Source organism: Hipposideros armiger, unplaced genomic scaffold (genome assembly GCF_001890085.2).
Source record: "Hipposideros armiger isolate ML-2016 unplaced genomic scaffold, ASM189008v1 scaffold_668, whole genome shotgun sequence".
In the NCBI taxonomy this organism is placed as follows: domain Eukaryota; kingdom Metazoa; phylum Chordata; class Mammalia; order Chiroptera; family Hipposideridae; genus Hipposideros; species Hipposideros armiger.
The window spans coordinates 291218-305591 of NW_017732018.1; the positions used below are offsets into that span (position 1 = coordinate 291218).

Sequence of the window (14374 nt, forward strand, 5' to 3'; positions counted from 1 at the left end):
TCTTAACCAACTGAGCCACTCAGCCGGCCCAGGGCTACTGGGTCTTGATTGAGAAAATGGACAATCTAACTGTGCTTGGATATGTACTGAGTCAGCAACTTTTCTGAGTAGTGATTACAAAGCATTATAGTAGAGCCCCTTATCCAAGGTTTTGCTTTCTGAGGTTTCAGTTACCAGTGGTCAATTGCAGTCCAAACAAAATTAAATGAAAAACTCCAGAAATGAACAATTCATAAGCTGAAAATTGTGTGCTGCTTTAAGTAGCATGATGAAATCTCACATCCTGCTCAGTCCCACCCAGGGTGTGAATCATCCCTTAATCCAGCGTATCCACTCTATATGCTTCCTGACTCTTAGTCACTTAGTAGCCCTCTTGGTTATCACAGGGCTTGTGTTCAAGTACTCCTTAGAGTAGCCTAGTAGCCGAACGCTACTCCCTCACAATCCTACATCATTCACCTCACTTCATCTCATCACGTAGGCATGGTATCATCTCACATCATCACAAAAAGAAGGGTGAGTACAGTACAATAAGATACTTTGAGAGAGAGAGAGATCATTCACATAACTTTTATTATAGGGCATTGTTATAATTGTTCTATTGTATAGTGACTACTGTTAATCTCTTACTGTGCCTAACGTAGAAATTAAACTTTATCATAGGTATGTATGTATAGGAGAAAAACATAGTATGCATAAGGATTCAGGACAATCTGCGGTTTCAGACAGGCATTGACTAGGTGCCGTGGAACATCTCCCCCCATAGATAACAGGGCACTACTGTGCTCTTCTTCTCAAAGCCCCACTTCATTGACCCCCCCCCATATATATACAATAGTTTCTCTCCCATTTCCCTAGTAAATGCTTTGCCTTGCTGCTCATCTACTTTTAAATCACTGTAATTGGCTTTTGCGCTCACCACTGAAATGATTATTCTCTAGCCAAAGTCACCAGTGACTTCCTAAAGGTCTAACTGAATTGGCTCTTCTAAATATTCACCTAACTGGACTCTTATCTTACATTTGATACTACTGACTCCTTTATCCTCAGTGTTCTGCTCTGGCCTTCTCTTCTCTCTCTACTTGTCTTCCTGGGCAAGCTCACACAGCCCCCAGCTTTAACTGGTAGTTATATCCTTGATTCCCAAAACAGTAATACCTTGGTTTGCGAGCATAATTCGTTCCGGAAACAAACTACTCTTATTTCAAGACATCGCTCGTTTACCAAGTTAAAATGTATTAGAAATGTTTGCTCATCTTGCGGAACACTCACAAACCAAGTTACTCACAATCCAAGGTTTTACTGTATATATCTCCAGTCCAGCTCTTTCTACTTAGCTCCAGAGTTCTATATACAAAATAGCCTTCCTCATGGTTTTTCTAGAATTCCCTCAAACTCAGTCCAAAGCTAACTGAACAAATCTCCTTCCCCCCATCATTCCTCTTCTCAGGTTCTCTATATCAGTAAATGACCTCACCTTTTAAACTAAGCCAGAAACCTTGGAGTGACTTTCAACTCCTCCATCTTAAATCCCCATCTATTTCCCCCACTACAACCTTCTGCACCATCTGACTTTTGTCTTCCTAAAATCTCATGTTGCTTATCTTTTCCACCCTTTGTGCTATTGCATTTGCTAATATCCTCTCACCTCCCATCTCAGCCTTTTTTATGAACCCTTTACAGTTTTGCTTGATAGTTCTGACTAAAACATATATCAGACCATGGTACGACCCAGAGCATGGAGTATACGTCCTCTGAGATCTATGCTCCTGTCTCTCTCTTCAGGCCCATCTCTCCTACTTCCTGCCTCCTGCCTTTCATGTACAGTCAGCCATATTAAATTACCTGCTGTGCCTGGAACTTTCCATGCTAAGTCTCAGTTCGGAATGCCATTCTTCTCCTTCACATCCCTCTGCTTCTTTCTGTCTGGCAAATATCTGCTCATATTTCAGGGCTCAACTCAGCCTTCTCATTCTTTGCAAGGTATCATCTATTATGCCCCTACTCTCACCCCAGGAAGAACTGGCTATTTTCTTTTTGGGGCTCCATCTCCACATATATACTGTTAACATCAGTTTGACTCTCCTGGAATGTAAACTCCTTGAAGACAGCGTCTCTGTCATGTGCATCTCTGTACTTCTGTGTCAGGAAGAAAATACATATCTATTGAGTGAAGAGTGGACAAATAAAAAATGGAGCCCAACCTGTGAGCAAAGGCTAAATGAACATTATGATAATAGAACAAATGTTGATCACAACAGCATAGCGATCATCACAAAGGCCTGTGCGCAGATAGCTCTGCTGTTTGTAAACACACTAAACCTCAATTTGCATTAGTAAACAAGTCAAGTAGGTATTCTCTGGAATGTAAGCTGACTTTCAGGGACAGAAGATGGGGGTGGTGCCTCACATTGGCTTGCTTCCTTAGCAATTTGTGAAAACAAAACACAGCAAAACAATTCCCCCATTTCCTAAAAGCTGGCACTGTCTCAACTTTTTCCTTTCCAAAATACTTTCTTTGGTCAGGCAACACTCCCCATGTTATAGCTGTTAGGCATTAGTGTGCTCTGAATGCATTAGAGAAGGTCAGTCCTGAATACCAAACAGATGCAGAGCCCTGAGTTTCCAGAGCTGGAGTCGAACAATTGAAATGCATAACAACAGCCACCTTCTCTGTTCATGCTTTTCTAAGTTTCATCATAGCAGACATATTTTAGAGACTGGCCTTGAGTTATCCTAATTTCCACACCTGATGTGAGAAACAAGTCATCTGAGGCAGAAAAGTAATGCAGGAAAGTATTTTAGCTTACATGCTCATACATGATCCTTGTTTCCTGAGAAAAACAACCCTTTAAATCTAGTCAACATTACAGAAACAACAGGGTACAAAAGAGCAAGACTTTTTTTCTTATAGCAAAATGTTTGTACTAATTATTTAATTAATAAAATAGAGCCAAACCAAACCAAAACAAAGAACAAGTACAAAAAAATTCCTTACTCCAGATTATCAACTAATTTCAGATGGAAAAGCCCTAAGCAATAAGAGAAAATAAAACATTTGACCCATGCATTAAGTAGACTGGCTAATTTAGAGTGAGTAGAAATGGCCAAATAATAAGTTGTCATGGTAAAAAGTAATGCCTTCATATAACTACCCAAACTTGTAAAAATACTCAGAGAGGCAGAAAGAAGGACTAAATTTAGACCCTGATTTAATGCATTCAAGAGCATGATTCATTTTCCTCCTGTCCTGGTATGGCCTAGAGAATCTGTATGTACGACAGGCAACACAAGGATGCCCTGTAAATAAAGAGTAGTCTCATTCATTCAGCGGCTTGAGGAAGCCAGAGACACCCCGTCATCTCTGCCAACAAAGGTATACTTCCAGGTACCTCACATACCAAAAAAGAGTCAGATTTCTCAGCTGGCATAGAGTCCATCTAATTTTAGCTTTGCCCTGGTCTTGGCATAAATGTGCTGGAAATTTATTTTGCTGCTTCTCTAAGTGACTTTCCTTCCACTCAGGCTCCAGTGGGACCTTGACCAGCTCTCAGAAGCCATACAACATGGGCACCTTAATGAGATGCCCAAAAGAAAGTCATCATTTGGTTGCAATGCATTTTACACCCTGGAGCCCAAGTCACCTCGTATTGTATATAATGAGGTGAGCATTATGCATAACGTAAACACCTGAGATGATTTTGAGCTATTTGACAACAACACAAAACAAAAACAAAGCCACTGAACAACAATAGCAAGTTCATTCCCCTGAGCTACTTAGTTGGGTGCATTGACCAGGCAAAGCAGACCTGGACACTTACTGTCCCTTCCCCAGTTTCATTATCTGCTGCTCCCAATCATATTCTTGCACTCACTTCTGCTCCTGACACCAAAGCAAATATTTTAGCCTCTACAGATCATTGGAATTAAGGTCAGACTATCATTTGTGTTAACCCAACCTGGTTTAGAGGTAAAAAGCACCTACGTTATTTTGTAAGTTTACAGTGACTCCATTCTTTTGCTTTTGCTTTTAGTCTGTAAGCACATTTGGAAAGTAACCGTATAAGTCTCATCCCAACTTTTTTGGCCTTATTGATAGTCTCTGGGTTTAGGAGAAACTACAAGAAATAAAATGGAATGTATATAAAAAATCTGTAGTTCGGTAACATTGGCCCCCAGAAATGAGGACATTAAAGCTGTCCTCCCTTTTGAAGTATATGACAGATGTTAATAACGCACCCCTAGGGCCCCATTATACATCTATATACATTCATCTCAATTAAGAAAGGTCATTTCCCCAAACATGAAATGAGTTCAGCAATTGTGCAGTTAAAAACAGAGAGTTAGCTATGGAGCGCGTGCATTATGTTAGAAATGAGTTGCTCTGAGAAGGTGTGTGTGAAGGAGAAGGCCTTAGAGAGGCCCACATAGGGCACATCCACAGGATGGGATCGGCAAGCCCTGGGCAGGGCTGTGGGTCCAGGTGGACATGAGATCTGATCAGCCTGAACACATGCTTCACAAACCAACCTGGACACAGCACAGAAAGGAGGCAAGACACCGCAGGGCAGCATAAACGATTTGTACCTTTCTCAAATAGCTTGGTACGTGGGTCTCCTGGGCAGTTCTGAAGGACTAGGTGGGGCAGTCACCCAACCCCCGTGGGCCCACCCAGTGCCACAGCATGAAAATCAGTCATTTAGAGGACAGGGGTGTTCAATGACCTTGGCCAAATGTGATAACAGATTTGGGGACAGCCTTCTATACCCATTTGAGAAAGGACAAATACTCTTTAGCACTCTAGACAGAAAACTGGCTGATTTAGCTTAGAACAGTGGTTGCCATTGTAGCCAATTTTAGAACATCAAAAAGGAAGGTAAGTGGTTGGGGGAAGGGTGTCATGAAGGTTGCATCCATTCAAGGCGGGGCCAGTTACATAATGGGATTTGGGATAGAAATTTATTCTCACACAGGTAGAGCACCACAGATCTAATTAACAATGTGGGAAATCTATTTTCCTACTTCACTCACACAAAACACCTCTCTTCTGTCTCCAGGGGGGGTTTCAAGTTCTAAACTACAATCAGCCCTTCTTTTAAAAATGACAATAATAGATCCTGTTATTCAGCCAGATGGTGGTGTTTGTTGCACTAGGCTGGGTTCATAGTACAACATCAATAAATGGCCACTTGTAGAGGGACAGACAGAATTCCATTCATAAAACAGATCTGCACCTCCCTCCTCCCATTCCAAAGTGTTGCATTGTCAAAACACCCCTGGGGCTTAATCTCATTTTGGGGGAAAAAAAAGGAAAATTAAAAAAGGCAAAATAATGTAAGTGCAAAGCAATTTCTTGGGGGGAAAACAGTACATTTAGTCTCCAAGGAGCATGCTCATAGGTGGGCTTTTTAAGTGTTGTTTTGCCTTTAGGGACCATTTGAAAGGAGGATTCCAAAAGAGTTTTCCCCAGTCCTTGGAAAGCTGTCTTGGTGAAAGCTGCACAACGTCAAGCAAAGATAATTCAACTGGGAGATGGAGTTAAAATTCTTCCTTAGTGAGTTGGCTAAGTCTCACGAAATGGATATTTTGTTCCAATTAGGTGTTCCAAAAACCCTTGTTGCCTCAGATAACTCATTTTGAGAAGGAAAGGGTATTTGTTCAAAATCACGGAAGACAACATGACATGGTGGTATGTTCTGTTGCCAGGGAACACAAGCTCTCCCCAGGCCTGGTCCTTAGGTCCTGGTCTCAGTCCTACCTGGGCCTGGCAGTGGGGGAAGAGGGACGCTGACTAGTCTCCACTCCTGCTTTTAATAAGCTCAACTACCTGGTTATATAACCCGAATCCAGGTTCACAGTCCAGGGCTCGGATGGCTGGCTTGTCAGCAAAAAAATATCTAAAAAAAAAGGTTAATTCAACAACGTTGGAGGGGTGTTATTTCTAGAGCTAAATTCCCCAGGGAAAATGAGACAGCATTGTTCCTGGGACTTAGCTCCTCCACGCTGAAAGATATTTCTTTCCTGATGCTTTCTTACCAAACAACTTCCCAATGACTGGTGTGCCCTCACATTTGGTTCAAATAAAATTCTGGAACAGACTCTGAGGATACAACTATCTTCACACTCTAAACAAGAGGAGTGTTTATTATAGAGAATCAGTGCCTATTAGTGCTTGAAACATCAGAGGCCTGCTGGCGCTCACTCTCCACACTGAATCACTTCATAATATAGATACTATTTTATTTTTGGCATTTCCAGCAAGCAACTCAGCTTATAACCTAAGGCATTTTCCATACTTCCAGGCAATGAATATTAGCTCCTTTTGAGTCTCAAAAGCACATAGTTTGAGTCAGAGGGAAAGGGAGCTGGACAATAGTTTCCAGCGCAAGGAAAACACCATGCAGATGTTGGCCCTCCCTCTTGAATTCTGATGGCGAAATTGAGAATTGTTTATTTGTTCTGAAGTCAAACCCAAGGAATTTATTTTTTACAGGCTGGGATAGGGGTGGGGAGTAGTGATGTAATATATTACTAATATTGAAATAATCAACACATGGTGCTAGGATTTTTGAGTCCCCAGAGAATTTCAGTCTTTTTAATGGTTTGTTTCTTAATCAAATTTGGCACACCAGATGTCGATTCGTGTCACAGAAAGGACATACCTGAAGAAACACCCGAGGACTACTTTGCTAAAATTGCATATTCACCTCCTGTGTGTATGTGTGTATGTGTGTGTGTGTGTGTGTGTGTGTGTGTGTGTGTGTGTGTTTTCTCCAAGATAAGCTAGGAATCGGTCCTCTATCTTGAGCCATTTATTGAGAACAAACAGATGAACTTGGAAAAGATATGACCCAATTGAAGTTAAATACCTGACTTTGGTGTATGAGAATCATAAACTTGCTTACGGTCTATCTGGTCCGCAAACACTTCCCCATAAATCATCCAATAGGGCATGTAGAAGATGTTCTTGGCCAATTTCCATGATGGCTCCTCATTGGGAAATAGAATGGCTTGCCTGGCGACCCCAAAACTCATCAGCACCACCAGCATAATGATGACAAAGTACATCATGTCTATCATCTGGAAGGGTGGGGAAGCAGAGGGAGGAACAAAAGAAAACTCACATCATTCAGTGTTCCTATGACATTGACATTGATAGAAACCTTTGAAGGAGGTTCACTTTCCATAACGCTGATAATGGGTGATTAGATAGGGAACTGTGTCCATATATAAGAGGACAACTTGGTCTATTAAAGCCAGTGTCCACAAAATCTAATCAATAATTCAAAAATCATATAACCCCCACCCCCAAAACAAACAAAAAAAACCCCAAACAAACCCAAACACATGTATAATGAAACCCCTTCATTTTCCATTGCTATCTAGGGGACCTAGTCAAGACTAGTCATGGGAGTCAGATAACACACAAAGTTGGGTATCTATAGGAATTCAGTACTAATTTTTTCTCCGCACCTGGGGGAGGCAAACACCCTCCTTGGGTCTCTTTCTTCTTAGCAAAATTGGAATTGGGATAGCTGAAATATTCCAAGAACTATTGCAATGTTGTAAATTCTCTAAGTTCTGAAAGGCTAGAAGAGTTGGAAAGCTCAAGATTATAATCATTTGTAAACAAAGCCAGGGCAACAAATTTCCATCACATACCATCTTATTCTTGTGGTCCACCTCACTGCATGGTATTCTACCATAAATCAGTCTCTCAGAGAACCACTCTTTGTGTACTTACTTCTCTTGCAGTGTATCCTATCAGTTATGAAGGGTGTTTTCATAGGCATTAGAATCAGACAGCCCGTTCCTGTGCCTTCTGTTGAAACGTTGGATTTTCATTTTGACATGTTTATAAAATTCTCTTGACTGCATTCAAGTCCAATGCTATCTCTTGTCCCTCTTTATTCCTTTCGTTTTTGCTTGTTTTCATGATACATGTTATTTGGGAATCTGTTTCTCAAATTACTTTCCTTTTATTACCACACATAGGTGAGGATGTAATAATTATTGTTTTGTCTGTCCAGAACCCATTGCCTCTTTCTTTTAGAAACAGTTCCCATCCATTTTGGCCACAAAGGTAGGTGTCTTTCCAAGGCTAGGTTAATCATGGTACCTCACCCTCTGGCAACACTGATAGGAAGTAGGCATGTGATAAGAATCCAACCAGAATCCTTTCTTTGGATGTTTTTCAACTGAAGCTGGGAGAGAGAAACTTCCTACAGAGAAATTTCCTTTCTCTCATTGTAATGATGTGAATTCAGAGTGTCTGAGGCTGAGTCCCCAACTAATGATCAGAGTGAATGAAGCAGATATTCTATAGAGACAGCAAGTCCTGGCAGTGGTTGAAAACTTGACTGCAGTAACCCTTAAGGCCAGTTCCATCACGCCCTGCTATAAATCAATATATCCCTCCCAGGCTTAAGCTAGTTGGAGATTAGTTTCTATCCTTTATATCAAACCATCTAATACAAAAGACTACCTTTTCTTAGATATCAAACCTCCTGAAGGGATGCCCATCCACACACAAAAAAAGATTAATTATAATCTTACAATGACAATAAAGGCTTTAAATTAAATTTAAAATTTTATTTTAAAAGAATACATATCATGGTGCCTGTTAATTGGAGTTAAAACATCTCAGCCTTCCTGTTTGCCTTAGGGCACTGGAGGCTCAATACATTTTAGGTTAATTAATCAACTTTTAAGGCAACTTCAAAATCCATCTCTGAAGTTTTGTCTGACTTTGAAACTAAATAAGAATTTAAAAAAAAGTGACATTAATTTATATTTATTCAATGTCCTTAAAAATATATGCTAGTTAATTAGTTATTCCTTTCACAATTTAGTGGTTTCAGAACTCTCTTAAAATGAGCAAGGAAGCTGTGTTGAAACAATTGTATAGGAAACATGTATCTGTTTCTCATCCTCTCTTTTATTCTGTAAAATTCTTTCATTATTTATTTACAAAAAGTTCTACCAATGAAGAAACACTAATGGGTTTTTCATGTTATATTTATTTAGATTGACTAAAAGGTGGGTGTGGAGAGGAAGGTGTGTACTTAGGAGATTTAGGAGCTAGGCTGACCCAAGAAAACAGCTAGTAAATACCGCAACTGTTCTAGTTTAATTTCTCAGGATTATTTTCATTCAGAATGATTGTGATATTTATCCAAAGTGTCAAAATAACTAAAGAGAAGGAACATTCTTCCAAAATATTCGACTTCATATATTTCAAAGAAGTCTTAGTTTCCATACAAATGCCAAAATCTGAGAGAGTGGAATACAGAAATAGAACATTATTAGTGAGAACTAGGGCTGGCTACCTCTGTTTTCAAAGCTAAAGTGTCCAGTTGGCTCAATATTAAGAGAGCTGATTCTGTCTCATTCTTGTAAATAATTCTTTGATTATGTTCTATAGAGGAGAATATATACTGTAGTAGTTAGGCATGTGTTCTCAGGTGTCAGACTATCTGAGTTTTTCATCTTGGCTCTGTTAGCAAAAATAGCTAGGCGGCCTTGCTTAATCCTTTTTTTTTTTTCATTTTCAAAATGGGGATAATAATAATAACAACAATAATGCATATTGTTTTGGTAAGGATTAAATGAGGTAATATGTGAAACAATGTGGGTAGTTCTCAGTATATATTAATGTATTATTATTATTAGAATTAGAAGGAGGTTAGGCTGTGGCGTCAGATAGACAGGAGTTTGAATCCTGCCTTTGTCCCTTGCCCTATTTCAGTTGATTCCGTTAAAGGAAGACACTAAAATATACTTCATGGGGCTGTAATGATGATGACATGTCTGACATGGTATTTGGCACACAGTAAATGACAGTGTGTTGTTTTTATTCTGCATTATATAAGTGAGCTTAGTACTAGGCTCAGAAAATTCCATTGAGATGTGGAATATGGAGGAAAGTGATCCTGGATTTAAAGATCAATTGGAATCATATCAGATCAATATTGTGTTCAGGTATCTTAGTAGCTATCCGTCCCCAGACTACAGGGCACAGTTACTTGGCTGTTTAGTACTGAATAGGGACTGTCTAACGTTGAGGGGTTTTCAGTATAATCACATCTGAGCATATTTTGTTAAGCTTCCAGCCTGGCAGTCCATCTGGCTCCCTGGTAAATTCTATAGACATATTTTACCCACCTTCTGAATCAGTGATTCAGTTATTGAGCCAATTACCTTAAAAACCCCATGGAGAACAAAGCTCCCAACTATACCCGTTTTCTACTTATTCTTGGCTGATAAGTGAAGTCATTCACAAGTTAAAAGGTAGAGAAAATGCAGTATATCTTTCTCGCTTACTCCATAGTAAAGTTTAATTCTAGTAAAAACTGGGGATAATTATGCCATCATTAAAATGATAGACATGGATTTTAAAATAATCTTACTGCTTTAGTTTGCCTTTAGTCATTTCAAGTATTTAAATGCCACCCGACCTTTTTAAAGTAATATATTTGGTTTGTTTGGGTCTTTTCAGGTTTTATTTATTGAAATAAAACAAGGTAACGCTCAATTAGAAAAAACAACCAATTAGATTATGTAATTGCCTAATGTAGTGGTTCTCAACAGAAGTCAGTTTTGCCCCCCAGGGGGCATACAGCAACGTCTGGAGACAGTTTTGTTGTGTGTGCGTATGTGAGCATGCGTGTGAGTTACTGTCATCTAGTGGATAGACGTCAGGGGTGCTGCTCAACATCCTACGATGCACAGGACAGCCTCCACAACAAGGAATTATCTAGTCCCAGATATCAATAGTGTCAGGTGGTGAAAACTTGGCCTATTTTGCATCTGATACAGTTCTTTATTTTCATTGGGTCCATTTGAGAATCCATTTGAGAGTCTCATGGAAACTTGTGCTCTCTGTTGAGAAAATTCATATACCCACACAGTTTTATATATAACTTGGATGGAGGGTCCACAGATCCTTTCTCCTAAATCTCTTCCATACACTCTAAGTTGAGACTCTTTGCTTTTAGACATAGGACTTTTCACCACAATCTCAAATTCAGTACTAAAGTGCAAAAAAGAGTATATAACAGACTATAATAGAGTAAGATACATTTCTTTTTTCTTTTTTGCATTTCTTTTGGGGACTTCCAAAAATCCCCAATTGAACTGGGATTCAGTTTTGGGATTCAGTCTAACTCAAGCTTGTTGAATTTAAGTTTCTCCTCTATAGAATGGGTTTGAGATATTTTCTCTAAATGATGCTGGTGCTATAAACACCAAGCTTTTGTACAAAATAGAGCAGAATTACAATCAACTAGCTACTATGAGCCAGACGCCACTGGCTATTGTACATATGATATTTATAATCATCAAACAACCTTACAAGATATGCATTTATTGTAATTACTTAAGAAATGAGTAAACTGAGTTTCTAACAGATTAAATGAATTGTTCAAGATGTCACAGCCCCTTCCTTTTGGATTTAAATTCTCCCTCTTTTTGCATGAGTTTGTCAGTGCTTTTGTAGGAAGAGCCTTGGTTTTTAAAGATTCATTTTAGTAGCGTTACATATACACACAATAATACTTAATAATAATAATAAAAATATTTATTTGCTGACTGAAAGGTAAGCAACAATGATGTATATAATAAAACTTGAGTGAGGATGATAAAGGACATCTATTGACCAATTGTTGGTTTCAACAGCTCATAAATGGAAGTGGAGTGGAGGTTATTAGCAAACAGATTTCTCAATAAGAGGTGTTTGCCATTGCAGGATGGCTATACTTGGCTTTTCCACATATGTCCTGTAAGGTGAAGTAGTAGAGGATACACTTAGGAAAGTGGAGGAACTGTTAAAAAAAAAAAAAGAACCCAGTTTCTAGGCATCAGGCTCGTATTTTTCCTCTAGTGAGTTTGGAGAGGGAGCTGATTTACTTGTATCCTCTCAGGTTTGAACTAATGCTGTCCTTCTAGGGCTCAGTCTTTATGGAGAAAGTCTGGAAACTAGTGTGGTCAAGGAGTGTTGGAACAAGTCCACAGCCATTTGTGGGGTAGCATATGAGTGTACCACTTGGGGTTCCTTTTTAAAGAATAAGATAAGTAGGGCATCATTCTGGAACCTAGTTTTTAACAGACATCATTTTCCAATAGTGTAACAAGGCAGATGATGTATTGATAGCATTTAATGCTCAATTCAAATATAACCTAAGAACTGAATTAAAGTAAACTGTGTTTGTCTTCCCTTTGTATTAGGGAAAGGCATTTCATAGCCCTTCATTTAAACACACAAACCAACAAAAAAAGCAATGTTAAAAATCTTGAAAATCTGTTCAAATTTGGAGTGGAGACTCAACTCCTCCTCCAAGATCCAGCTAAAATACAACCTCCATGTGAAACATTCCCTGACTTGCGTTCTTTTTTCTATGCTCTTGTTGTACTCTGTACATATCTCTATTATAACATTCTCACCCTGTATGATAATTACTTACCTTTCTTTAATCTAAATAGCTCATGGAATGAGCACCTTTACATACCCAACTCCTAATCCAGTGCGTGGCACAAAATAGATATATATATTTTTTAAGATTTTTATTGGGGAATTTGGGGAGGGGAACAGTGTTGGGGAATTGGGGAAGGGGACCAGCCAAGTGTTTGTTCTTCAGTCTTCGTTGTGGAGGGTACAGTTGCCATCTGGCTGCCCGGCGGCAGCTTGTGGCCTCTAAGCTCAAGGTGCTGTGTTCCATCTTAGTTGCAGGTGGGCGTAACCACCATCCCATGTGGGAGTCGAACCAGCCTTGTTGTTAGAAGCGCACACTCTACCCACTGAGTTATCTATATGGGCGGCAGCCCAGCTCAAGGTGCCAAGTTCAGTCTTAGTTGCAGGTGGGCATAGCCCTCCACTGAACAGGCAATCTTGTTGTTACATCAGCTGAGCCATCCTGCCACCTTTTGGCAGCTCAGTGACAGCTCAACTTGGGCGCAGCATCACTGGCCCATGTGGGAATCAAACTGGCGGTCCTGTTGCTCAGAGGTTGTTCTCTTAAGCCAACTCTTAACCAATTGAGCCACTTGGCCAGCCCCATAGATGATCTTTATATATTTTTCAGTAAATGGGTGAGTGATGACTAATTCTCCAGTTAAGTATATAGAGATAGTCAAAATCCTGAACACTCAAAAGGAATTAAAAAAAATAAAACATCCCCAGGGCCATCTCAGTTAGACCTTGATAGCAGGCCCAAATGAATTATTTCCCTCCTCCTATTATCACCACTCCTCCTTTCAGAATTTATTACATGGAATCAGAGGACACTGCTTACCATTTTTCCAATCATCATTACATATGGACCCAAGTACTTGTTCACGCCGAAGATGTCTAATAGACGGATGTACCAATAAATGATGTTCACACAATAGATGACCCTTCCATCACTCCTGAAGGGCTGGTCTTGGAGGCGAAGGATCATTCCAACAGAGAACAGAAGGATGGCTATGAGGTCTGTGACATTCCAGTACTCCTGCAGCCACACCTTCACTTTCTGTAGCAACTTCCCTGGCTCTGACATCAGAATCTAAAAGGTAGGAAAGAGAGTGGGGTTAGTTAGGATTTCGGTCTATCTTCTCAGCCCAGTTGGAAAGTGCTTGGTTTGTTAGTTGACATCAGTAGTTGTTTTGTTTGTCTGGGTATACACAAATACTCGCATGCTATGAATGTACAACTGAGCAAAGGTTAGGTTATCCAGATGCAAATATTAAAGGCACAAATATAAGCAATAAGTTTGATTTTTGGGATTGCCTTACAATTCTATGATGTGTATTAGAGTTTTGCTATAAAATTATTGATCCCTAACACCCTGTACATCTCTGAAATCCTCCTCCAGCTCAGTCAACAGGGCCGCCATATTGAGTTACTCAGACCACTAACTTGGGAGGGCTTTTTTCTTCTTCTCTTTCACACCCACATCTTATGCATCAACATGCACTGTCACCTCTATTTCTAAACACAAGTACTTCACACCACCTCCACTGCTGCCACTCTGTTTGAAGCCCCATCACACCTCCCAGATGATTGCAACAGCTTTCTGACTGGTACCCCTGCTGCCATAGTTGCCCACCCCACTTCAGTCCATTCTCTGAGCAGCACACAAAATGGTCTTTAAAAACTTAAGCCACCATCTGGACAGTAATCACAGTTGTGTACATAAGTAGGTAAAAACTCATCAAGCTGTATGTACCCTTTCCGAGTTGTTCATTTTCTTACAAGTAAATTATATTTCAATTTATAAAAGAGAGAGGCTTGAGAGGTATATGAAATAAAAACTAAAATAAAAACTAAAGCAAATTATGATAATTGAATGCTGAAAGCTTCGGATAGCTTCTATTACGAATGGAGAAAGATCCAAAC

At 39.6% G+C, this 14374-nt stretch overlaps 1 protein-coding gene across 1 annotated transcript in view; it reads right to left on the reverse strand.

The window, feature by feature from the left end:
* TRPM3 (transient receptor potential cation channel subfamily M member 3) overlaps positions 1 to 14374 on the reverse strand; it is a 536483-nt gene that overhangs the window by 63877 nt on the left and 458232 nt on the right. The window contains exons 20-21 of the mRNA XM_019626368.1: positions 13290 to 13541; positions 6906 to 7080 (exon numbers count right to left, since the gene is read on the reverse strand). Of these exons, the coding sequence (XP_019481913.1) occupies positions 6906 to 7080; positions 13290 to 13541 (427 nt within the window). The remainder of the gene's footprint in view (positions 1 to 6905; positions 7081 to 13289; positions 13542 to 14374) is intronic.